The sequence below is a fragment of the Tursiops truncatus genome, chromosome 19 (assembly GCF_011762595.2).
Source record: "Tursiops truncatus isolate mTurTru1 chromosome 19, mTurTru1.mat.Y, whole genome shotgun sequence".
Lineage (NCBI taxonomy): Eukaryota > Metazoa > Chordata > Mammalia > Artiodactyla > Delphinidae > Tursiops > Tursiops truncatus.
In genome coordinates this window covers 38,772,541-38,799,427 of record NC_047052.1, presented here as the reverse complement: position 1 = coordinate 38,799,427, position 26,887 = coordinate 38,772,541, and the positions used below count along the sequence as shown (strand labels likewise).

Here is a 26,887-nt window from a genome sequence, read left to right as displayed (position 1 = left end):
CTTCTCCATATTTCTAATATTTCCTCAAGGAACATACTATGTGTATGAAGCTTTTACAAAAGGACAGCTATTACTACAAACCAGGAGTGTGCAAAGGACAGCCCATGGGACAAATCCTTCTGTCCCCCGTTTTTGTAAATAAAGTTTTATTGGAAACCATCAAGCCCTTTCATTTATGGCAGAATCAAGTAGTTACAGAAGAGCCCACATGTCCTGCAACACCTAAATTATTTCTTGTCTGGTCCTTTACAGAAAAAGTTTGTTGATCCTTGTGTTGAATATTCAATGGAAAAAAAATATGTGACATATATTTAAGTAAAAACTATATCATATAGAAGACTGTGCGTGCAGTATGGTCCTTTTTTGTGAAATACATCTTCAAGTGCACAAAAAGGACTGGGAAGGAATGGACTAAAATGTCTGCAGTGGTTATCTCTGAGTGGTAAGGGCACATATATTTAAAAATTATTTTTATTGGTATTTATCTGTATTTTCTCAATGTCTAAGATGAACAAGAATTAATGTAGGAGAAAAATAACAATAATGTCATTAAACAACAAAAATAGCAACAAAGAAGTCAGTAACTGTCCCTCTAGAAGGAGACCAAGTGGTAAGGGTTTGAAGGTCACTCATACAGGACATTTCAGAGGTGGTCAGGCCCCAGCTGCCAAGGCTCCCCCACTCAGGGACTATTTTGTGTCACACAGCAACTTTGCTGATGGATCACTACAATTTTTCAAGGCAAATTACTTAAAAAAAAAAAACCCTAAAACACCTATTTTCGCAACAAATTTAACAGAATATATTTAGCAATAAAGAGAAACATGTATCTGTCTTGGTCTTCAAGGAAACAACCACTGCACACATTTTACATTGAACTAAACATAAGCAAGTTGGAAATTTTCCAAAATACCTCTCAAGATGATTGAAGACAACCGAGGGTGTCCGAAAACCACGATGACAACCACTGAGTTAAGAGTTTCGGGACATTACTGTAATGAAGAGACAAGAGCGCCACGGAGGGGACCTGTTTCATCGTACATCAAAAGGCTTTGGAACTGAGGTCAAACCAGAGGAAAGAAACTGGTGTCCGCCTAAGTCCCAGCCCAGCAAGGCACCTCCCAGGGGAGAGAATGGATCCTCTGTGGCATCCTCTAACCCCAAGGCCCAGAGTAAAACATCACTGTCTCCCCAGGGTGTGCCCTGCTCCCTGCAAAAGCTGAAACATGACCCCACCCTTTGAAAGCAAGTTACGCGGTAGAGAAAGCCAAGCCCACCCACTACCCACTTCCTCCTGCCAGCACCTGGCTGGGCACCCCCAAGAGGAGGGCCGGACCAGCCAGGGAGTCAGCTTGTGCTGTGCCTCCCATAACTCTCAGACACATGCCACATGTCACACAAAACCCCAAGGCTCACAGCAACAAAGAGGTGGGTCCCCCAAGAAGCCAGGCCCTGGACAACTTTCCCTTGGTGGGAAAAGAAAACAGGCCCGGGCACGTGAATTCCACCCACCGCTGCCCCTGCGCACAGCACGGCTCCCTTAGTGCCTTGGCCCACCCATCAGGTCGCCGTAGGGAGTGTTCAGGCATGCACCGTTTTGGAGCTCTGCAGCCTTTTTTTAAGATGTGGATCAGGGAGAGGATGGTGGCAAATCTCTGTGCTTAGCTCGGCCCTGTTTGTCACCAGCCAGGCCACCCAGTTCCCCCTCTTGCCTCCCAGCACACATTAGAGGCACAATATTCATTTCTTACATTATGTTAACAAGCCCCATTGTCACAGGGTTGTCTCGGTAACTAACCAGGACAGCCTTGGCTGGCTCCACACCTTCGCACCCACAGCATACCAGGACTTAGGTGAAAACAGTAAGTAAAATGCAATACAAAATAAATAAATGGAAATACAGCCCCAGGAAATTGAGTGCTCTCCTGACAAAGAAAAGCTACACCAGATCTGGCTCAGAATTAAGTGGAGAAGCCCAGCAGAGAGAAAAGCCACGTGCACACCGAGGAGGACCTGCTTTAGCGACACAGCTCCCAGGGGACCCCCGAGCCCTGCTCAGGTGCCTCGCCACTCAGGTTTTGCCCAAGAAAAAAAGGCCCAAAACTCTGCCCAAGACCTGCTCCCCTGAGCTCTTTAGGGAGGGCTCACGGCTTCCTGAGAAGGGCTTTCCAGATGGCGCCTGGTGGCAGCAGTGCCAAACTCCACAGCTTAAGTAAATGTTGCCGTCGCCCCGTCCTGCCAGGAAAAGGCATGGGGGACCCAAGGCTCCTCTCAGCTGCTGTGACGCTTGCTTCCTGGAGAGAACAGAGAGCCCCCCACCACCTGCCCCGCACCCTGCTGGGGAGCCCCCTTTCCTCAAGCATTTGCGATCCTCACTGCACCCCCTCGTTCCTCCTCAACACGCCAGCCCGGCCCCCACAGGCAGTGGAGGCGCTGTCACGTGCTGAAAGAGGAGAGGGAGGTGAGGAACCCAGAAGGGTGGCAAGAAGGCCCAAGAGTCACAGGTGGCAAAGGTTCCAGCCCAATCACCACGAATTTGGGGACGTTTACACAAATCCAGTCTCCTGATCTCTGCAGGTGTTTCTCCACCCCTACCATCAACGCCGCAAAATAGCTCGACAGTTATGGGAGTTAGGGCTCACGCCTCTTCCAACCTCACGTGCTCAGAACGCTGCAAAGTTCTTCCCACATGGATCTGTTCCGGGCCTCCCTCTGCTCTCCATCTCAACATCCCCAAGTATCCCAGTGGTCTCCCCCTAGAATCCAGGGGAATCTTGAAGGCCAGTAAAACAGGAGGCTTGTTGAAGCTTGTCCCTGTTTCCACCCCTGAGACAAGGGCCACCTACTAGAACTTAACCCTCTCAGGAGTGTGCTTCTTATAAGGGGGCACAGAGCTCCATGCCAGTGAAGGGATTCGAAGGCACAAGCAGCCTGACGGAGAAGGGGTCTGGTGAACCCAAGCTGCCCTGCAAACAGAGGCTGTCCCTTCTCTGCAGCAGCGGCCGCTGGCAGTACTGACATATTGGGCCTACGTTCCCAGGTACCGAATGGCATAGCAAGAGAGTGGGTGGATGAAAGGTGGCTCATGACACCTGCTTTTGACCAACAAGCAGAGGCCACACTGTGGCCATTTGCAAAGCAAACTGCTAATTCCAGCCCCAACACACCCGAGGTGGTGGCCAGGACCTGAGCCCGAACTTCCCATTCCAGTTAATGGCAATCACGCAGCTAACGCTTCATGCTCCATTTTGAAAACTGACCGCTTAATTCTTAGCCTCATTGTAACCTGTCCTTAGCTAATCCGTGTTTTTCTTATTACCATTCAATTTAGATTTCAATGAACGTTTGTTCCTTGTGTTAACAGGAGTACAGAAGGAGCACACAGTGGGCACCTAGGGCTCCCTGAGCTCTCCGGGCAGGAGCGCAGCATCCGTAGGAGCACAGGAAGGACGTGAAGGTGGGCAGAGTGGGGCTAGACTAAAGCAGGGCTCCAGTGACCCTGCAGCAGGAATCCATCGCTCAGACAGAAGACGGTGTCCTGGTAATCTGGGAATCCCCAGGAACGTAGAGGAAAGAGGCTTCGCTTCTGGGATCTCGTGTCACACATCTTTTATATCACACTCCCAGTCTGAGGACTTTCAGAGCCAGAACGATTTCTCTCTTTCTGAAACGCTAAGTGACAGCACCATCGGGCAGCCCCGTGGAAGTGGGCTTTACAGCTCCGCGCAAAGGGGTGAGAGAGACAGCCAAGGCCCCAGAGTGGCACTGAGTGTTCCCAGGCACAAGACAATCAAAGGGCACAGGCTGACGGGACATTTATAAAAAGGAGCTGCTGTCAGGCATCTGACCCCCACACGGGAGGACGGTGAGGTGAATCAGCATCTGAGGGCTACTGTTCCCCAGCTCCAGCACCATGCCTGGTGGGCGGACTGCCCCCAGATCCAGCGGAAAGGTGGGAGACCAGAGGGAACCCACCTGGACCCCTGACCTCTGCCCCACTGGACACGCCCCAGGAGCCAGGCTGAATCTGGCCAGCCTATTAGCCCAGGCGGGGCCAGCTCCCGGGAGGCAGGGCCAGCCAGCATCTGCCCAGGCAGGGCTTCAGCACACACAGCCGAGCCTCCGTAAATCTCCACAAACACGGTGGCCGCCTGCACACACTTCCACATCGGGACGGAAAGGCTGCATATGGCGCTCAGTTTTAACAGCTGAGCTTTAAAAAAGTGCAGCTTTTCATCTCACTGAACCAGCTCCCAAATTAAAGGGTGGGGGAGGGAGAGAGAGGGGGAAGGAAAAAGGGGAAGCCAGAGTGGGCAGCGGGAACCTTCCATGCTAAATTTGATTTACAAGGAATTTCAGACTAGTATCCGCTCAAAATTTTCCCCCTGGAAAATGAAATAATGTTCCCTGTTTGTCATCCCCAAGTTTACTAATTTCAAGTTTTTAATTTCATCTTTTAAAAAATAATTTGTTTTTCTTTCTTCTGTTTTTAATAAAAAATGAAGGAGTCTATCAATGAGGAAATCACTCACATGCCTTAGATTGGGTTAACGATTTTTAAGTAAATTTTAAATGGGATTCTTGTTTTCCAAAGTTCTGCTCAGCAAAGAGATTAGTGGCCACAATGCCCAGAGGGCGTCCCCTGGTCCTAAATTTTAATTCCCTGCCTGGAGGTGGAAGGTGCTGGGAGAGGAACGGGAGGGAGAAGCCTGATAGGGCAGTTTTCCTGGAATTGCCTGGAAACTTTTACTTTCTGTTTCCTCTGCTGATAATGACTGTCTTCGGCTCTGCAGCCAGCTCCCCTCTCTCCCTCCCAGCCCCCTGTTGCTGCATGCCATCCCCAAGCTCCAGTATAAAGTTTGGCTTTTGCAGCAGGAAGCAGCTGGGCCAAGCAACCAGCGAATGATAATGACCTCAGAAATCTGCTGTTCGCTCGGCAACAATAGGGTGCTCAGTCTACTGGAAAATTGTGTTCATCAGCTAACTCTGCTCAGTTACTAATTGACATTGCCAAATATTTTAAGAACAATTGGAATGCACAAGCAAAAAAAAAAGAAGATCTTAATCCTCAGACTTAAATTTTTTCTTTTTCTTTTTTTCCCTTCTTTTGGGTGCCCGGATTTGTTTGTGCAGAGCAGGCAGTGGTTATCATGAATGGGGGCAGGGAGGAGGAGCCACATGAGAAAAAGAGGTGGAAAAGAAAGAAAATCTATCATATCACTAGACACCCGATGTAAATGCAAGGGAGCCCGGGATAAAGGCCTTTGATGCTGTGGTCAATGGGCCAGCACAGGATGGAGACCCAGCATTTCAGGAATGCAGCTCAGGCAACAAAAGAAGACCCCGCAAGGCTTCCAGCCCAGCTGATCAAATAATCCTTGTCCATCTCAAAATATTATACCAGAAGTAGCAGGGGTTAACAATATTTTCATCTTTGCGTCTGTTCCTGGCTTTCCGTTGATCATGTAACTTAGCCAACTTTAATGAACAGAGGGTCAACACATTCAATTACCCCTTTCCCACCATCAACACTTCAATTAGCCCCTCTCCAAAATTATGGGGAATGCAGAAGGTAACTGCCCTGTTGGATATAATGAACAGTATCGTTTCTTAGTACATTAAGTTTTAATCATTCTGACCGTGATTTCCAAAGCAAAATCTAAAGAAACAGAACTTTGGTCGTCTTCTGACTCAGGGTAAAGCTCGAATTGGAGCACAGTCTTAGACGAGGTTTTAGGGAAAGATGCAGAGATTAATGCCATCGGAGCATTTGCACGCAAGCCAGGAATGAGGGAGCATCAAAACAGCTGCCCCACTTTCTAAATGTCATAAAAGAGTAAAATTTATAAGCTGCTGCTTTCCAAATAGTTTCCCTTTGCATCGTACACGGAGGAAGAAATGACATCTACTATGGTGTGAAATTATTGGTAAGTCAAATCAACAACAACAACAAATATAAAACAAAGGGGAAAGATGGGGAAGTGATCTGTATGACTGGTCTTGTCCATTTTCTGTTAGAAAATATGACCTCTCAATTTGTCAAAGGTCCTAGTTTTCACAGTTGATCTTAAGCTTGGTTCTCAGCAGTTTGGAGAGCCAAAGAACAAACACATTTTCTGGTTCACTGGAATCATTTTCACATGTTCACTGATTCAAACATTCTTTTGCTCACATAACAAACAGCTGCATCCCACATTAGCCTAGCCAGTGACAGTCGCCCATCTCGGCAATAACTGTTTGATTGCAAACTTGACCCCTTCTTCGTCTCGGTCTGAGCAAGACATTTTTAAACAGCCACTCCGTTCCAATCCTCCTTTGCAAAGAATTACATCTGATAACAAAGGACGTCTCTGCCACTCATTGTAAGCCTTCTTCTGGAGATCTGTTCTAAGAGGCTCTCTGTAAAAAGGTTTTTTATGATGAATTCAGAACTACTATCATGTTAAGAGCAGCGATTTATAAAGAAGAATTCATTGGTTAAGATCTGAAAAAATAGTTTCTCAGGCCCTACTGACCCAGTTTTCAACAAAAAAAGAATCAAGTGATGCAAATTAAGTTTTAAGACATTGTTATGCAGTCTGAGAAATTTGTAAAACCGTGTTTTTGCAGTTATTTCTTAATAGAAGCCTTAATAAGTACTTCTTTCTTTACTTAAGGGCTTAAAGATTGTTTTTTTCTCCCCTTCACCTTGCAGGTTTCTCTCTAACAGGTAATAATAAAATACCTATTGTGTCAAGATTTTTATTTAAATGCTTATTTTAATCACACTTTATACAAGTCAGACTTGTTGAAATAGGAGGGAAGACTAACCCGATTTGGTTAAGGGTCCTAATCCCAGGAAAACCTGACTGGCCCAGGCGTGCGGCTGATTTGGGCTGCATATTGGTATGCCATCAATTTTCCTACTTAGTCAGAAAATTATGGAAGTGTCTAATTTGAATATGAAGAAAACAAAGAAGTCAACCAGAAATGAAAGAATCTGTATTCACAATTGTACGATACTTCAATGAGGGAAATAAAAGTGAGAAGATAACCGCAATTCAAGTATAATTCTCCTTTGAGTCCCAATCCCGGTTGGTTCTTTTAGGCAAAAATGGGCTTTTTTCAACTGAGTATTTAGAGATATGGAAACAACAGAGATAGGAATAGCATGAGGCTATCACTTGGCCAGAAGGTGAGAAAAACACGGTAAACACGTCATTATTAGAGCCGAACATTTGGTGTCGGAATATTCTGCGGAGACCTTTTCATTTCAGCAGGGCTGGGAGAGGGAGGAAAATCTGTCAGTGTTAACTCCACGTCACTCCAAAAACTTAGGAAAGCCAGCATGCGCTCTGCTTTCTGCCCCAGAAAGGTCCCACATCCCCAAAACCGTGAGATGACACTCCACAGGGAGAGGGGACCTCCTCACAGGAGGCCAGAAGTAATCCCTCCTGACAGTAGGACACCTGGCACTTTGCTGCCTTGGTGCACAAAGATCATCTCAGAATCCCCGCCGTCAGGCAGTGACACTGGAAAACCCTTCCCTTGCACGTTTTGGGCGGTGGTCACTCCAGGCAGTGTGGCCTAGCCCTCCGTGGTGCTGGAGTTCCTCATTAAACTCTTCCAGAGCGTCACTGAAGTGAATTGCAAACAAGGCTAGGGCTCCAGGTGGAGACAGTGTGTTTCATGGGTGTTTAAGCAGCGGCATTAAGTGCTACCGGAATCTTTGGAATGTGCAGTGCAGATTTATGTGTCTTAACAATTCTTTACTGGTTTGTAATAAGCCACCAGACTCACACTTTATTTTAATACTCATTTTGTCCTGGAAGAAGGGTATACTGAAGCATGACAATAACAACACAACTAAGCTGGCATCTACTTAATGAGTGTGGTGGTGAATTGCCTCTAATACTGAAATATTTATTGAAACTGAGAAGGGAAAAAAAAAGAAAAGGGGAAAAAAACTTTTAAAAAATTACCCTCAACAGTGTGCTGCCACATCTTTAACAGTGGGCAATGCAGTGCCTTGAGGTGCCTCAAACTGTCTTTCATTTTCTAGACTTAATGGCTGATTGCAGAAATCAATGTTGCCATTAGTAACAGGGTATTTGTTATGGCATGATTTCCTCTGTTGTTAGGCTGCAGAATGATTACAGTATTAGCGAGATGCTTTCTTTATAAAGGGCTAGAGATATAACTTTCAATTTACTGTCCATTAGTAAGGGGCTTTGGAAATACGAAGGCAACAAGCTTACCTGCTGTTAGGTAGTGATTTTAATTTAGCTGTCTTAGGCTAGTGAGTTTTTTTTTTTTCTTTCTTTCTTTCTTTTTTTTTTTTTTTCCTCAAACTGGGCCAGGAAGCTTCAGCATTTCACAGACATTTTGATGACAGATTTTCTGCTTTGCTATTTTAGACCCCAAAGCTGTATCGCCCGTGTAACACAGTACAATTTAAGACATGAAGTCGCGCATCTGTGTTTCAAACCTCTGTGCTTCTCCAAACCATCAGAGGAGAATGGTGTGGTTCTTCAGGTTAGAGGCACCTGAGCCAAGCTGTACTTTTGAAAGGGGGCCGGAGAGAGGTTTGGTCTAGGGAGAGGCAGTGAGGGGCCCAAATGACAGAATTATGGGCATACACTTGGGGGAGAGATGGTGAGGGTCTGAACTTACACATTCACATCCGCGGATGGAGCCAAACAGCAGCTCCCGGGTTCCAGGGGTGATGGTGGACGGGGGTCAGGGCATGAAATGGGGCCAGGTAATCACAGGGGAGGGTAGGCTATCCCAGCTGGCAAACGTAACAACCGGCCATCTCCCCCACACGGGAGGAGGATCAGCTTACTTTCCTGGTGGCCAGTGTTCAAGGGAAGGTCAAAGAGTTGAAAAGATAGCCTTCCCTTGAGGCGGGGCAGACGGGCAAGGTCCACATACAGCACAAAGCCACGGTGAACTCAGAGCTGACTCTGAAGGGCAGCGAGGACCCTTCCCCACAGAGGCTGGTGCAGAACCAGGCCCCGGGGCAGGGAGGGCCCTTGCGCCAGCCACCGCTCCCCCATCTCCCCTGGCAACCTACCTGAGGAGGACGGCGAGGAGGGGTGTGGGCTGTCCTCCTGGGCGCTCCCGGTCTGCGAGAGCCCGCCTCCGACCCCGCTCTCCTCAGTGACGTTGGAGGAGCCGGGCGTGGTGGAGCGGCTCACCGACTGGGACTCCTGGTCACTGCCCGAGCCGCGCCGCTCATCGGGGCCCCCGTGCAGCCCGTCCTCGTCGCCCTTGCGGTCCCGCTTGTGGACGCGGGAGTGCACGACCACCTGGTGGTAGGTGCGGAACACACGGCCACAGTCCGGGCACTCGGTGGGCTTCTCCTTCAGACTCCCGGGACCCTGCAGGTTGTACTCGAGAGCCTGGTGCAGCCCATGTGACAAAAAATCCCGACTGCCTTCCAAAGGGTCGAGCGTATTTGGCAGGTCTCTCTGATTGCCCGCTTTAGTGCTGTGAACCAAATCAGCAGGCATTTTCTGCTTGGAGCCATCTGCTCCCACTAACACGTACTCCCGCTTCTCCTTATCAAACAGAACTCCGGCGTTCGCCAAGGTGTCTTCGTGGTTGCGCTGTAGCTGGTGCTCTTTAGACAAGAAGCCGTGCTCCATGGCCATGCCCCTGGCCATGAGCTGCCACGCCTGGTAGCTGTTCACGGGGTCCATCTCGGCAGCTTTCGCCGCTGCCTGCAACCGCTCGATGCAGCTGGATTTCAACGGTGGCACAAGGTTGAGGCATCCCAGGAGGGAGTGCTTGTCACCCTCGGGGACGCCATGGGCCATGCTGGAGATGGGGGTCAGCAGCTTCCCCACAACCTCCTTCTCCTTCACGGGCATCTCGCCTTTGCCGTAGAGCTGGCTGGGCTCGCTCAGGCTGGCTTTGTCGGCAGCCATGAATGAGCCGCTCTGCAGGCAGGAGAGGTACCTGGAGTACAGGTTGGCGTGGGCCTCTTGGGACATGCTGCCCATGGGCACAGGCACCTCGGCGTCGCTAGGGGACTTGTTCTTCACTGACAGCTTGTTGAGGTGGACCTTCATGTGGTTCTTCAGGAACCAGGGCTCTTTGAAGCGCCGGCCGCAGATCTGGCAGCAGTGCTCGAAGGAGTCTTTGTGCTTCCGCATGTGGCCCTTCAGGAACCACGCCTGGCTGAACACCTGTCCGCAAACCTCACAGCGGAACTCGTTGGCCGACTGCTCCCCGCCGCCGTTGGGGCCCTGGCCCTGGGCCGACTCAGCCGTGATGTGGGCCTTCTCCACGTGGCTGATGAGCTCCTCCTCTTGCGAGGCAGCGAAGTCGCACAGCGTGCACTTGTAGGGCTTGTGTAGGATGCGGATGTGGCGGTCCAGCTCCTCCCTCTTCTTGAACTTGCCCTTGCAGAAGGTGCAGCGGAAGCCAGCAGCGGGGGTCGCTGAGTCCTCCTGCACACTGGCCGGCTTGGGCGAGGGCACCGGGTTGGCCACGTCGGGCACGCTGTGGTTGGTGGGCAGGGCCAGGTTGCAGGCGGCCAGCGGGGTCTGCTGGGCGTGCGGCAGGGGCTTCAAGTCCGGCCGGGGCTGCAGCAGGCTGCTCTTCATCTGCTTGTCCCGCAGGATGGCCCTCTCCTCCAGCTCGTGCAGCAGGCGGTTCTCCTCGCGCACCCGCCCGCGCCCCTTCCCCAGGTTGCCCAGCTTGTGGGTCCGCAGGTGAATCTTGAGGTTCCCTTTCTGTGCCGCCCGGTGGTCGCAGTACGGGCACTTGAAGGGCTTCTCGCCGGTGTGAGTGCGCATGTGCAGGGAGAGGATGCTGTTGAAGCGGAAACGTTTGCCGCACAAAGGGCACGGGTACTTGCGGTTTTTGCGGGCGTCGTCCTCGATATCGCTCATCTGGGACATGATGCCCAGGTTCTGCCCGTTGAGGAACTGCTGCAGGTCCACCCGCCCATTGAGGCTGGTGTCCACATCCCGGCCCAGCTGGTTGGCCAGGAGCGCCATCTGACTGCCCATGGGCTGGCCACTCATGGGCACGTGGGCCTTCTCGTCGAGGGGAACCGGGGTCTTCTCCTCTGGGTTGGGCCGTGGATGCAGCTCGGGGAAAGCATGGCTGAGCTGCGAGGTGATCTGGTGCAACTTCTGACTCATGGCATACTGGCCGTTGAGGACGGGGCTGCTCAGATGGGGCTCAGCTTCCGGCGCCGCCGAGGACACTCCAAGGCACAGACTGGCTTCTTCCATCCCTAAAAATAAAAAGAGAGTTCAGATCTGTGCCAGGTACCGTGGCGCAGCGAATCAACAGCATCAGCTGGTGGGGAATTTGCATTTCATGCCTTACCTACACAGAATAATGCTAAGGAATTATAGTCAAAAACAATAATAAAAAAATGAATTATTAAATGCCAATTATGCAATATGGCACTGCTCCTCCAATTTGTTTTGGCGATAGATCGTCTTCCTTGTATTTTCTATTTACAGACTGCAATTATTCATTCACATTTAAATTATTAATGTTTTACCACTTTCAACACCTAATAACAAATCAAGGGTCTACGTGTTAAACTTTTCCTCCTCTCCCCCCTTGTAGCACCTGCACCTGTTGGTCCAGTTCAAAGTTTGCCATAGAGCAGAATGGCTTTAACTGCAAGACCAAACTGACTCACTTGGAACTTTTGTTTCTGGTTACTATATTCGATATGTTCGCCAGTCTGAGATGAAAGAGATTATTTTATGATTTGGCAAAAAAAAAAAAAAAAAAAAAAAAAATCCAACCCAGTGGCACGATATTTACTGGTACATAATAAAACAAGATAATGTTTGGGGAAAAAATAAAGTAAAGGACAGGCTTTAGAACAATAAAAGGGATTTTGCTTTAGTCAACAAAAAGTGCAGTAATATCTCATTAAGCTGATTAGTATGCTGCTTAGAAACAGTACTAGGTGCTGTAACACATGATTATAATCATAAAAATCCTTCAGTGTTTGCAAGGAAGCATTAACGAGGTATATTAAATTTTAAGGAGACTGCAAGTAGCGGCTTTGCAAACCTCAGAGATTAAGATTTAACCCTTATGTTACGAAACACTGTTATTTTGTCATTTGGTAACTGTGCCCATCAAAAGAAGTATAAATTACCTCGTGATGGAATTTTAGTGGATTGTTGAGACTGCTCAAATTTGGGTAGGGGGTAAGGACTTACATCACAGAGCGCGCTTTCCCTGTCCTTCAACTGGCATGATATCTGCGGCAGGGACTGTGATTGGGCTTAAAGAGATCTTTTATAGAACTAGATAAAAACCAATTAAAATCCAGGGATGATGCCATAGGAAGTCTCAACCAAGTTTGAGTGTTTTTAATAACTTTCCCAATATACAGTAATGAGTACAAATTGTACCTGCAGTATGTGTTTTGCAGAAAATTAGAACTCAAAGCTGTTTGTTAAACACTAACACTCAAAGCTGGTCTGCATAATTGGCTTTAATAGTCCTCTCTGCCCCTCTCCAGCCTGTGCAGAATGGCTGAAGCCAGGGCATTCGGGGGTGGGGCAGAGGGAACAGCTCCCTCCACATCAGAGCATGTGGGGAGCTCAACTCTGACAGGCAATGAATCCACGCCTGGGCTCCTTCTATTTCTAGATCTGCCTTCCACTTGAAGGAGTCCAAATTTGTTTCCTGCCACTGGAACAGGTATTGCACATCCATCCCCTTTGTATCCCAATGTTTAGATGCGTTGGCCAGCCAGGTGGTCCAGGAGTACCTCTTAACCCCAGCCAGGACTGATTGCTGGGCCAAGCGATTCCTCAGGGAGACCTGTGGGGACAGAGCTCAACTGTGGAGGAAGCACATTCAGCCCCGGTGGGGTCTGCTGCCTGTTGGGCTTCCTGCCAGGCAGACCATGCGTGGATGGAGGGTCTCCGATGGGAGACCTGACTTCCTTGGCAAGAAGACAGAGGCTGTGAGTCTGTCTTGCAAGAGAGGAGAAGAAAAAGACATGATGTTTATTTTCAGGAGTGAGAGAAACTGCAACCATGGTGCAGGGCTGACTGTCCATGAACAACTATACACACTCACACACACATACAGGCACACGGTCACTTGCAGTAAAATAATGTTTCCAATTTCCATCTTTTCTTTTTTTTCTCTGGTGGCAGTCTATACTTAAAAAAAAAAAAAAAAAAAAAAAAAAGAAACCACTTTGGAGCCTGGTCAGAAAGGAGTAATTTCTCATGGAGATTCTTACATTCATTCAACAAAGTTGCTGAGTTTCCACTGTGTGCCAGGTCCTGTCCTTGGCACTGAAGACGCACTGGTGGACGACAAGACTGTCCAGCCCCAGCACTCATGGCACCCGCTGACCAGCGGGGAGGAGCAGGCCCAGTGTGAGAAGTTGCTGGGGCAGGACTGGGGCCTGGAAGGGCCCTGTCTAGAGCTGTTTCTCCACCTTCAAGCCCCATCCAGCTGCACTGGCTCCTCTCCTGAGCAAACATGGATCATGACCCTGAAGCCACTTGGGAGCGCTCAGAATTCCACCCAAGAGCTCTGAGGAAGTTTGGAAAGTCCAAAGCCAACATGGATGGCCCACTTCCAAAGGCTGCCCGGTTGGCCAGCTCAGAAGACATGAATCCAGGAAGATGGGCTATTTTCAGGTTACTGCTGCTGAGCTGACGCCAGTTCGGCAGGAGGGAGAGGAAGCTGAATGTGCAAATACAGCAAGACTGCAAATCAGGTTGGATGCGCCGCATCAAGTTGAAGACCACCCCCCACCCAGTCACGCCGTGCAGGTAACAACAGCTCAACTTGTCAAATAATGAACATGGGGTGTTTTCAAGTTAGGTTTGGATATGGAATTCTTTTATTATGCTCAAAAAATTTTTTTTCAGAGTCAACAAAGCTTTTTTTAACCCCCTTTAAGCCACCGGTCTTCAGGTGCCATTGTTGAACTCAGCAAGTTCGAGAATGTGCAAAGGCACAGGTGGCTCCTTCCCCCCAAGCAGGTCTCAACTCACATATCCCCTTCTCACAAAGGCCCTCCATGTCCACCTTGTCACAGAAAACTTGATCCCCGCAGCCTCTCTCTACACCATCACCTTACTTTCTTCTTCATGGGACTTACCACTGGGGCAGTTTTCTTGTTGACCCTTTTACAGATGTGCTTTGCTTCCATGCGGGCAGGCTCATGTCTGCCTTGGTCACAGATAAAGCGTCAGGACCTAGAGCAGAGCTGGCTCATTGTAGGTTCAGGACGTTCTAACTGAATGGATGAGTGAACAGACCCTATAAACACAGCCCATAAAAGAAGGCTAACCTGTAGTAGAACCACTTTCACCCCAACTTCATGGGATTCAAATTCAGCTTTTGCAGAAGTCCTTGAACACCCAACAATCCGAATCTGTCAGAGTCAGAAGGGTCTTGGGCTCCCACCCAGAACCTGGGGGTCCAGAAGCAGCCAAGGGAGAGCCACACCCCGACACCAGCTCTTTCAACTATACGTACCCACGGTGGCCATCTGGGCTTGGACCACTTCTGATGGCCCAGCTGCTGGCACTAGGAGACAGAGAGCAATCAACCCCTTCAGAACTTGATCATCTATCCTGGGATCCGTGGGGGAACCCAGAATTTCAGTAGAGTTAGCCAGCTCACCAGAAGATGCTCTGAGGATTACGGCCCTCAGCCCCTCTAATGAGCCCCAGCAAAGCCTGTGCCGAGCCCCACAGAGAGGCAGGGCCACGCCTGGAGATCATCTCAGAAAGCTCTGTGAGACCTGACACCCTGTGATTCCACGAGTAGGTGCAGGTGCTGCCGTGGGTCAGTCATAACCAATGCCAGCTGCTAGACTCAGAGCAAGGAAGGGGAGTGTGAGTTCCTGGAAAGAGCAAGGGGTAATTGGTGTGCTGTCCCTGGGCCAAAGCAGCCGAGGCAGGACGAGCTGGCCCCAGGCCCGGCTTGGGACTCGCAAAACCTGGGTCGGCCCCAATTTCTCCAGGCTTGACACTTAATTCCTCCGGAATTCATTTACCCCTTATCTCAGTCATTCAGTAAATACTTGCCCGGGGCCTTCCATGTAGCTGCCCTCAAGGGCCTCTGGGTTCAAGGGGCCAGTGCAGGCAAGGCCACCAGTAACAGAGAAGCGATGAAAAGACCCCAGAGAGACTGAATCCAAAGTTTAGAAAAAGAAGAAACCATGGCAGACGAGGTATATAGAGGTGTGTGTGTGTGTGTGTGTGTGTGTGTGTGTGTGTGTGTGCGCGCGTGTGTGCGCGCACACGCAGAGTATGACCGTGTTGGGGGAGGGGCAGCAATTCCCTAAGTGGAATTCCTCTAGCAAGGAATACAATGTGTACCCTGGGAAACGAAGGGATCACTTGTCCTACCGTTAAGGGATTGGATCCCACGGCAGCCCTAAGAGCTCAGGGGCTGGGAGGTGGGGCTGCCTGCGGGGGCTCGGCGTTCTGATGGAAGGTGACATTACTCCTTTTCCCCAGCCCTCCCAGAGCAAGCACAGGGAGAACGCCTTCTCTTTGGGACCACGCTGCTTCCTCACAGGCCTGCGGCGAATGTGTTTCAGTGTCCCTGGCAGGGCCACCTGCCACAGGACACTCGCCTGTCCTGACAAACGGGACAGACATACATACCCACACGCAGCACTGCCCCGAATGGTCACTAATACCTGGGAGCACTTTATTCCGAGTACCCAGCCCATCCTTCATTCCCCAGCGCTGGCTCTGGAGCCATCACCCTGTATTCCAGCAGGTGAAGGATGCACATTAAGAAACCAGGAGCCAGCACAGGGTGGGCCATGACCCGGGGCTTAAGGCCAGCGGGCAGCGGGGACCTTCTGAGGAACCTATACAATAACTCATCTAACCCTCTCACTTAGGTAGGAAAACCCTCAGCACAATCAAAAGCAAGTAAACAAACTACTAAACACTGAGAACAGCTCACTCGGCCTTCAGCTCATGGCCCCAGCCCAAAGCATAGCAGGAAGATCAATAAGCCCTGGCTAACTGATAGAAGGAACAAATGTATTTGTAATTTTCCAAACTGTGAAGAGGCAGCTGGACGTCCTTACTGAGACTGGACAGGGGACACTGTGAACTGTCAAATCTGGTGCATCATCCCTCCAACATAGAAACACTACACATCCCACCGTAGTCCTGATCTTTCCTGAGCCTAGGGTCATGGTGGGGCACCGGGGCACTCAACCCTACTGTCAATATTGAGGAAGACCCAGGCTTGGGCCCGAGTCCTGGCCGCCATGGCATTCCTCAGCGTGCAAATGTGTGGGCCTACCTCTGAACACAGGCAGGGGCCCCAGCTGAAAGCTTCTGAAGGCTAGAGGGTTTCTCCTTGAGCTGTGCAATTCCACATTTCATGAAGAGGGTATTCTCAGCACATGAAACCCGCCATTGGACGCACACATTATCAAAATACATTCTGTCTCCTCACCCCCATCACTGCAGGTACAGTGAGCCATTCAGCTGCCTTTGATGGTGCTAATGGTTATTTTGATTTTGCATTTCTGCCTTCAAGACTATTTATTTCCTGTGATATCAATGACAAAAGTTTTCACTTAACTCTTCCAATAGAGAACCTAATTGTATCCTTCACTCAAAATGAAATTTGAAACTATCAGGACACCAGAAATGCCAGCTGCTACGAGTCTAAATAAATTTTACACAAAAACACAGTTTCATTTTGCTAGCACAGAAAAAAAAGAGTAATCTTATGAATAGCCCAAAAAATATAGATCTTGCCAGTAAGTTGCATGAAGGAGTTTTATCCTTATACCATGAAAAAGAATAGTTAGGAAATAAAATGACTTTCAAAATAACCATTTCAACTGGATTTTAAAATATCAAATATTGTTGTCTAGCCAAGCACAACTAAATATTCCCTTTTTTATCAACGGGGTAAAGGCGCTGCCTCAGAAAACTTGCAGGAGCCCCAAAGCCCCCAGTCGCTGTGCAAGGGGTGGGGCTTAGGTTCACAGCAAGGGCTGCAAACACCACTGTGGGTTTTACCCCAAAATCGTATCACAGAATGCAATTCTGGCAGTAGGTGGACCTGTTTCCTGGGGGCGCAAATGACTCTTGGCCCTTCCCTACAACCCACCTTGCTTTCTTACACTTAGGGTAAGCAGTAATTAAGACAACTTCACTTAGAATACAATGGCTTCTTATTAAACACCATTTTTCCCATTGTTGTAGCTCAAACTGTTTAACCAAGGTTGTTATAAGCGTAATATGCTCCTGTTCTGAAATATAGAACACCAGACTACTGAACCTTTTCAGGGTCATTAAACAGCTGTAAACATTATTACAAAAATAAACCCGAGATTTCATGCTTACATTTTGGCCTAGAGCTTCCTTTGCTGAGCAAGTACATTTTTTCGTCTCTTACAATCAACGCTGGTGACATTTGGGCATCCAAACAAATTACATCACAAACATTACTGAAGTGGGCAGGATGCTGAGTGGTTTATTTATCAGATGATTAATAGATAAACAGGAGGGCAGCACGGGTGACCCGTTCCGTTTTGACTGATGTGTAGACAACGCTATGAGACAGGGCCAGAAACAGTTAAATCCTTGCTGAATTTATTAATGAAAATATGATATTCGAATAGGGCTGCGGAGTACGGCAACTGTGTAACCAGGAGAGTCAAGTTGGAGAGCATGGTCAAACACCCCAACCTCCCCTTTTGGGTGGAATGTTGGCCAAAAAGTCAGGGTGGTCTCTGCCTCTAAAGGAGAGTGGAACTCAGCTGGGCTGGCTTTGCACATGGTGCCCCCGAAACCCCAGGCAGCTTCCGTATTGTTGGGACAAGAGTTGGAGGACTTAAAAGAAGAAAAGAGAATAAAAAAGTATCCTCTCTTTGAAGGCTTTGGATGATTTCAAACTTCTCAAAGGCAAAGAGGTCTCTCCAACGTGTTGGCTTTTGGAAAGGTTGGAGCTGGCCCAGAACTGAAGACAGACAATGAGCACATCAGATGGGAAAGGAAAAACGTCCACAAAGAGTTCTCCTGGTCCTCGACTCAGGGTAGAGCAGACTTCTGGTCTGAGTTCCTGGCTCACTATCTGCCCACCTCACACAAAGCCAGGCAAACAGGGGATGGAATTAGAACAACCTCATGTGGAGTAGTTGTTAAGATTGTGGACTTGTCAGGCAGTGTGGACTCTCAAAAAAATAAAAATAATAACAACAATAATAATTGTCATCATCGCCATCTTCACCTCAGCCCTCAACATCATCACCACCTACATCAGCCACAGAATCCTTATCATCTTCTTCATATTCAGCATCTTCCTCCTCTTCACGGCAGCATCGTGCACCAGCACTGGGCTGGGTACTTACTTCACAACTATCATCTCATTTAGCCTCACACAACCTCGGATGGTAGGTACCATACTAGCCCAATACTAAAAATGAGGAAACTGAGGCTCAGAATATTTAAGCCCCACAAGGGCACATAGCTGGGAAGCCTGACTCCAGAGCCCAAGCAGTACCCGCTGCAGGGGAAGGCTGCCCCCTTGATGTCCACACCATGTTCAGTCTTGCTGGGCTGGATGCTGACAGATGCCACCTCCTTCATTTGCAAAACGTGTGGAAACAAAGGAAGCTTCAGCTTATGGGAAAGCTCAAAGGAGCCAGAGCCCTCGCAACCTTGTTTGTCTGGAAGTGGAAACAGACAGTACAGTCCAGAGAAAGCACCCCCGGGGGCTGGCATGATGGGGTGGGTGCCGGAGGGCACTGTGGGGCTAGAAACGCCGTGTCTCTCAATCGCTGGTTGGGGGGAGGGTCACAGAAACATTTAGTTATATCACCTTGTTTTCTTAACATCCGTAGGGGTGGATATTTTATTCCACATTCCCCTGTCCTGTGTCAGGTGGGTTATTCCCCCAACTAGACTGGAGTAAGAGGAGAGAAGGCACTGGAAGGACCACTAATGTGCATCCAATTGCCGTCTCTTCCACTGACATCTGTTTGACCTTGGGCACCTGCCTGAGCCTCAGTTTCTTTTTCTCTAAAATGGACTGGCATTAACTGTCCTACACGCTTCACAGGATTTTGAGAAGGCAAATGGGTTTCTAGGAGAGGGAACATGGCATTTAAATTACAGAGGAATATACCCTGTGCCATAAACTTTCTCAGAAGCCAACCACAGCAGCCTATGAGATCCAGAAAGGACCTTCAGTGGAGTAAATGCTGAGCTGAAGGACATAACCAAGGCACAACCGAGGCACATGGAAGTGGTTAATAAAAACTCATTCATTGCCAACTTTCTCGCTGCATCTGTAAAGTGGGCCTCACATCATTCAGTAACACTTTTGAATACCTACATCTGGCAAGAAGTATGGCCGATCTAGAGATATACAAGCAAGACCAGGTCCTTGCCTTTGAAGCTGACTCAGGGAAGGGAAACAGATGGACTCAGGGAGACCACAGACCAGGCAGAATCCAGTGCTGAAACGGAGGACTCTACAACGTGCTGCGGGCTGGGTGCGGTGACTAAGGGGTGCAGGGGAGAGAAGGGAAGGAAGACCAGTGAGGATAATGGCTGGAAAGAGCCTGGAACAAGGCAGAGAAGAGGAGGAAGGGTGTGTGGGACAGAGGGGTGAGCTTGTGCAAAATGGGGACTCAGCACAGACTGTTCCAGGGGAAGATGGGAGAAGGTGTGGCCAAGCACAGACTTCAATGTCAATCTGTGGAGCATGGAGTTAATATTTGGGGCAAAACAGGGGCTCAAGAAGCCCCCACCGGAGTTGCCACATAGCACGTGTGCCTCACAGCGCTGCTGTGACACATGAGCAGTTTTCTACGGAGTGTGGATCAGAGGAGGTGGAGAAAAATAAAAAGTGAAAGTAAACTCCTGGACCACAAACCAAACATGTGAGGGCCTCACAAACCAAACAGGGAGGGTTCCCCATGCATGAAACGGAAGAGGGCACTTAGAGTTTGGAAGAAGGCATTGGTCTCCCCTCTTCCTCTTTGTAACAGCAAAAAAGTGGAAGAAGGACCACTCCACAAATCCTGGCAGCCCACCCCAGCCTCTCCAAAGGTGGCAGCCCAAATCTACCCTCCATGATCCTTCCTGGTGTTGCCTGCTCCAGGAAGCCTTCCTGGATTTGCTCCAGGCTGGAGGTGATCACTCAGTCCCCAGAGCTCCCATGCAGTTCCTCTGGAACTTAAGACATTCGTGGTGCCTTATTGCAGGGCTATCAGAGGTCACGTTTTCTCTCCTCCTGTGCTGGGGCTTTGTGAGAGCAGGCATCTTATCAGCCCCCTGTCTGTAGCTCCTGGAGGACCCAATCCTACCAAAAGCTGTCCTCTAAGCTTGTGATGATCACAGTGCAGGGGAGCAAGGTGGCTCAGAGTATCACAAAAATGGACATCATTTTGTGAGCCATAGCCCAGGCCTCTCCCCCTAGAATCCAAGCCATCAAGTGGTGTTTCCATTTCTCCCGGATGGGATGATTTGGGAAGGAAGTGATCCCCTAATCTGCTGTAATTGATTTATCTGAACTGTGTCCACCCCATCAGGGAAAGCAACAAAAACTATATATATATAATCTTTTAGTGACTGCCCTACCTTTAAAATGATATCACAAAACTGAGAAAGATACCAGCAGTTGTCATGAAGTGTATTGATTATTTCTCTCGCTGGCTTTCTCTTTTCCTTTTTAAACAGACTTTGTCATGACAAGAGGTTAGATATTTAATCCCCTATTAACCTGCCTTGGCTTCCTGCTCAGCCTCAGCACAGAGCTGCTGCGCTAGAACAAAACAGGGGTCCTAGACCCCCAGGACGCCCCGCAGAGGGCAGGGTGCTCAGCTACAGCTCACCGCCCTTTCACCCCTGATTAAAGCCGTTTACGTCTGAGCCCTTCTGGACTATGATATCGTAACGAACAGTTTATTTTCATTTCACAGAAGCCTCAGATTTGATTCAGTGCAAAACTAAATATAATGTAAAATGCACATATGCAAGAGTGATCAAAGAGGGCCTGACTGAAATATTCATAGAAGCTGGTCCAGGGAGATTTGTTCACAGGGTCACCTGTCGAAGACATAAGCTCAGACACACATCATCTCCTAAGTACACACAGTCATTACTGAGCAAAAATCCAGGTGCACCAGTGGGGCCTCTGCTGCCTGCAACTACGGGGCTCAAGCCAATAGATGGGGCCCAGCCAGGACCAAGCCAGGGCCTCAGTTCTTTGTGGCCTTTCGAATCCCCAGTTCAGCATCTCCAGCTCCCGTGCAGGTCACCAGGCTGGCCTGGCCTGGCCTCTGCTGGGCCAGACTCCTGGGGGAGGAGGGAAGGCTGGTCCATGAGCTTCTGACCAAGGGGGCAAGAACACGTACTGGTGGAGACGGGCTGCTGTCCCAGCAATGGGTGTCACCACCATGTGCAGATGGACTCCAGGGACAGACATGAATTTCCAACAGTTCACACCTAAGGAGGGAGCACCCTCTGCCAGCTCTTGTGCAAACCTGTCAGGACTGGGAGACAGGACTCCCTTTTCTGGGCAAGCAGATGAGTGGCCTTGCTGCCCTTTTGTGCATCTCATTCCCTCTGTCTGGTACTCTCCCCCTGCAGTCTCCACTTGTTCCCTGTGCCCTGTCCTCTGCTGGGAGATTAAATGCCACCTCTCCCAGGAGGCCCTCCTTGATTCCCCAGGAGCAGGGCAGAACCCTTGTGTCTGGTCTCCATAGGGCTCCTCCTGGTTGACTCCTTCCCCTCACAGTGGCTTTCACACTTGGTTGGCTCTGTCTGTGTACTTGACCAGAAGCTCCATGAGGGTGACGACCATGACCATCAGCTTCATGGGGTGTCCCCAGTGCTGGCACAGAGCCAGGCACAGAGGATGCACTCAATTAATATTTGCCAAATGTATAAGAAATGAATGAATGAATGAATGAATGAACAGACCAAGCAACAAATGCTGCAGGCCTGGAGCACAGCATCTCTCCTTGAGGAGAGAAGGGGACCCAGGGGAGAAAGAGACCACAGGCCACTTCTGGGCCACCAGGGCAGTCCACGCTCTCCACTCCTCAGGGCACAAGCCAGGTGAGAAGTTTGCTCCGTGAAGACTTATGTCAAATGTCACTGTCTATGCAGCCACCCCCAACACCACCCTTCACACCGTCCACGAAGAACTAATCCCACTCCGTCTCATGGTGGATTATCTGGGTCCCTGTTTCAACCCCACCACCCTGTCTGGGACCTCCAGGGACCCATATCTGACCCAAACCGAAGGCTTTGCACATAACATGCAGCTACAGATTCTGTGAATGGACTCCAGGCCCCTCATCCTGCCCTCTGTAAACCCACATTCCTTTCGACTGCTCTGCCTATTTGGTATATTCATACCTGCTCATGCAAACATCCATCCAGCCATCCATTCATTCATCGGCATTTCCCGACTACCCACTGTATGCCAGGTACTGTGCCAGGCTCTGCAGGGAAGGCTCAGACTGTTCACCATCAAAGGGGCAGATGGACCCAAAACGTCAGCCACAGAGATTATGATAACATCTGTGTACTCTTCACTCACAAAAGGGTCAGGAGACCAGGAGGCTTCTGAGGGCAACGACCACATCTCCCTCGAGGCAGGACTATTGTCTGGAGGTCACTACCACTCTTCCCTGGGCCTCCTCCACTCTGAACCTCTGCTGACACCTCTCTCCCCGACCCCAAGATCCCATCACCCCACAGTCAGGAGTGAAGGGGCCAACTAGAGCAGAACAGAATGCCTCCTCTCGGTAACATGCACCTCACGGAGCAGCCTTCCCACGCCTAGAACCGTGCTCACACAGCAGGCCTGGGGGGTGTGGGGGTGTGTGTGTGCATGACTCCCCCAGGGCAGGGGCACTGGCCTGCTCTCCCAGCAGGCACCTGCCGTGCAGCAGGGCTGGGCACCCCAGACAACAGCCCATCCTGCCTGTTAGGACAGGGTCACCACCCCCTCCACTGCCTGGGACCACACCTGCATCCCAGCCCAGACAGCCCTGGCCCCTCTTGGAATCACAGCTTCCCATGTGTCAACCAAGGAGGTGGCCAGGCTGGCCACTACCCTCGGCTACTGTCTCTCCTCCTGCGTCCTCATTTACGCTGCTGTGGCCCACCTGACAGGGAAAGGACCTCCCAGCCAAGCCCTCTACCTGCACTATTCACCAACCACAGAGAACGGCTGGAGTTGAAGACGAAGCTCACACTTTCTGCTCTACCCAGAGGAACCTGTTAGAGAGCAGCCGAGTTCTGCCAAGGAAGCCAGGCTGCTGGGCAGCTGCTTGTGTACAGCAGGTACAGCTGGACCCAGCCAACCAGCTCCACTTACTGGGGGACCATGGACCCAAGCCTGATGCCAGCCTGTGTCTACCTGCTCTCTCCTGACCCCATGGGCTATCTCCACTTAAGTACAGTAGGCAAAGATCAAACGGCACTGTTTTCCCTGTGCCACAAATAAGAGTCCAGGCCGAAGAGTTCCACTGAATGGCCACTCCAGCCCCCAGCCAATCTCACTTCCCACCACTCTCCTCCACCTTCTCCTCGATTGCTTGGGGAGCACATCTCCACTCCATGAATGAGATTTGTGCATCCCTTCGCTCTTTTCACAGGCATGCTTTTAGAGGGAAGAGATGCATAGACAGTAGTAGGGTGGCAAAGCTGGAGAAACCGCAGAGATCATCTAGCTCCTGGTCACTCAGCCTGATGTGCCATTTTATAGATAGGTAAACTGAGGACAGAAGATAGGTGATGACCCCCCTAAAGTTACATAGCAAATTAGTAGATATGTGTCTGTATCTTACTGCCCTTGGTTACCTCCTAAACACTCAAGAAATTTAGCAGAAGCTAAGTAAATGCTGGCTGGCAGGCTGGCTGGCTGGTTGGCTGGCTGGCTGGGTGGATGAAAGAAAAAATAATGCACAACTAAATAGATGTATAGTGTAACCAACAAATTCTGGAATGTCCTTGCCTCTACCCCCTCAGCAGCCAAATGGGGGCCAGCAGCTACCAAAAGACTTCAACAATATAGCTTCCGCCACCAGACCCCAAATTCACCAATCTCTCTTTTTGTTCATAATTCCTTCTCCAATCAGATAATATAAAATTAGACTCTTGATTATATCATGTCCTGTGTGTATTGACCCACCTTGGGGTCCTTACAATAAGGAAGTCTGTTAGCCTGGAGCCCGGCGTGAAGCTCATGAACCAGCTGCTGCTGAGTCTCTGCCCCCCTCAGGGATGTGAGATCCTCCCAGGAGGCACATGCAGGGCGGTCAGAGGCTGCAGCCAGCGGCACCCAGGACTGCAGAAGTTCAGGATCCCCCCACGTCTTTCCTGAGAAAGCAAGAAGAGCAAAGGTGGAGTGGGGCCCAAAATGCTTCCATTTAGAAACACTCTTCAGGAGGCAGGAGAGAATGTTTCCATTCGCTCGTTCATGTGTTCGATTTGCATCAAATTACATCAAGCTGATGTGATGTAACATGACATCCCCCCATGAAATGCATAAATCAAGGCACCCCATAAATTTAAAGGAATAGAGCTCTTTTTCAGAAGTGGCTAATTACTCATAAACAGCAGATATTTTATTGCTGTTAAAGTCAGTAGCAGGTTTTTAATAGCCAGAGCGTTTTGTAACTCAAGCTTTTCATAACACAGGCCTGCAAAAGCCAAGCATTACCTGTTTGTAGCTCCCTCAAGTGTGACAAAGATCTTGCTGAGGTAGACCACCTGTGGAGGGGGTTTCCCCACAGCCACGCCCAGCTGGGTGTGTTACCAGCTCCTGCCACCACAGCTCTGCTAGGCGGGGGACCTGGCACTGAAGCCAGCCCTCTGTCTGGGAAGGGGCTTCCCGTAAATACCACTCCCATGCTCAGGACTTTTATTGGGATCTGGGACATCTATATGCACACTCATGGGGACGATTTCCTGCCCGTACCACTGGGGAGCAGAGTTAACCTGGTGCAGACTCTTCCACCAACTGCAGACGCTCGTATGGACACTCATCTCTCTCCACCCACACCCACCACCCTCCCTGCATGAGGGAAGCCCTCTCTTCCTCCTCCTTCCTGGGGTTTGGGTGGGATGTAGCCAACCCTCAGATCCCGATTGTGGGATTCATGTGAGCGAATCAGAATATTCCCAACCCTGGCCTTGGTGATAGGTTCAAGGCTCAGCACAAGACCTAATTCAAGCCAATGAGAGTGAGAGCTAGGGCTTGTTAGTGAGCTACAGGCACTTCAGACACACTCCAATGAGGTCTGGAGCTTGGGCAGCCATTTTGCTACCAAGAGTCTGAAGCTGCTGGAGGCGGGGTTGTAGCACCCTGGGACAAGGCCAGGAAGGAGTCAGAGGAGAGAAGTCAGCTGCTAAGTGATATAATTTGAGCTCCTGGATTGAATGACACCTGAAGCTGAACCATTTACATACTTTGCAGTTACATCTCCTGGTGCTTTAAACTGGTTAGGGTTGGATTTCCTCTCACGTTAAACCAAAGGAGTTTTGGCTGATAAAAGACTCTATCCTCTCTTCCAGAACCCCCCCCCCCCCCGCCCCCCGGCACCTCTCATCTTCTATTCTGCTCATCCAGCCTCCTCCTGCCCAGGATCATGACAATTCATTCCCATCTTTGCTCTCTTCCATTGAGTTCATTCAAATCTAGACCAGCCAGGTCCAGGAGGCTCCACTCGCACCCCAGAGTCCTGAGCCACACGCTGGCTTGGGCTCTTGTAGAAGTGTCTGGTGTGAAGGGAAGAGGAAAACTGAGCCTTCTCCTGTGTGCCCTGGATACAGACTAAGCCTCCACAGTGGGCACCAAGCATGCATTTCTCACCCTGCCCAGCCATCTCCTTGCCATTTGCTGAGGGATCTGGAATTCCACCACTGGGTCTTTCCCTTAGGGTTTTTCTTGTTTGCTTCAAGGAAAAGTGATTTTATCTGTTTATTCATGATAGTCCAGAAGTCTTCAGAAGGTTTGCGTGGATTTAACAGGCTCTCTCTCAGCAGAGCGCCCTTGCACGTGCTATCCCTCTGTACCAATCCTCCTCTCCCCATCCGCACCTTGGCTAACCTTATCTTCAGATCTACAGCCAAATGTCACTTTCCCAGGGTTGCCCCCCAAATTCCTTAGATTCCAAAGATGCCCTGTAATAGGGCAGAACTCTGAGTGCTCAGCCAACTGTAAAGTGCTCAGTAAAGATGCCTACTGGCTATGGGGCTTCCCTCGTGGCGCAGTGGTTGAGAGTACGCCTGCCGATGCAGGGGACACGGGTTCGTGCCCCGGTCCGGGAAGATCCCACATGCCGTGGAGCGGCTGGGCCCGTGAGCCATGGCCGCTGAGCCTGCGCGTCCGGAGCCTGTGCTCCGCAACGGGAGAGGCCACAACAGTGAGAGGCCCGCGTACCGCAAAAAAAAAAAAAAAAGATGTCTACTGGCTGATGAAGGAAAGCGAAGCCCTAGAGTATTCCATGTTTTGTGGTTTACAAAGCACCTCCTCACCCACCATTCCTCTTGCTCACTCTGCTCACCCTGCACTGTAAGGATCCCTGGCCCCCTCTTCACTGTACAGAGAGCCCCAGAGGGACCAGGCTCCCACCCACTGCTCCTGTTCCAAGTGCAGGCCCCTCTGCAGCCCACGGCACGCATGTCAGGGATGCAAGGGCATCCGGACATGTGGGTTCTGAAACGGGGCACCCCGGAGCAGGCAGAGTAGTAAAGGGAGAATGAAAATGAGCTGTGGCCAGGCCTCATCTCCAGCCATCCCTGTGGCCTGAAGACATTGCCCCTGGGCTGGCATTAGCTAAGCTTCAGGGTGGCCACCAGGAGCCAGCCTTCCCCATCCCCAGCGTGTACTCAAGCAAGCAAGGAGGCAGCCCAGGCCCCTGGCAAAGCAC

General features: G+C 50.0%; 1 protein-coding gene across 1 annotated transcript in view; it reads right to left on the bottom strand.

The window, feature by feature from the left end:
* Positions 1 to 26,887, bottom strand: part of ZNF536 (zinc finger protein 536) — a 282,164-nt gene that overhangs the window by 85,149 nt on the left and 170,128 nt on the right. The window contains exon 4 of the mRNA XM_073795738.1: positions 9,056 to 11,230. Coding sequence (XP_073651839.1) covers positions 9,056 to 11,228 — 2,173 coding nt within the window. The 5' untranslated portion in view covers positions 11,229 to 11,230. The remainder of the gene's footprint in view (positions 1 to 9,055; positions 11,231 to 26,887) is intronic.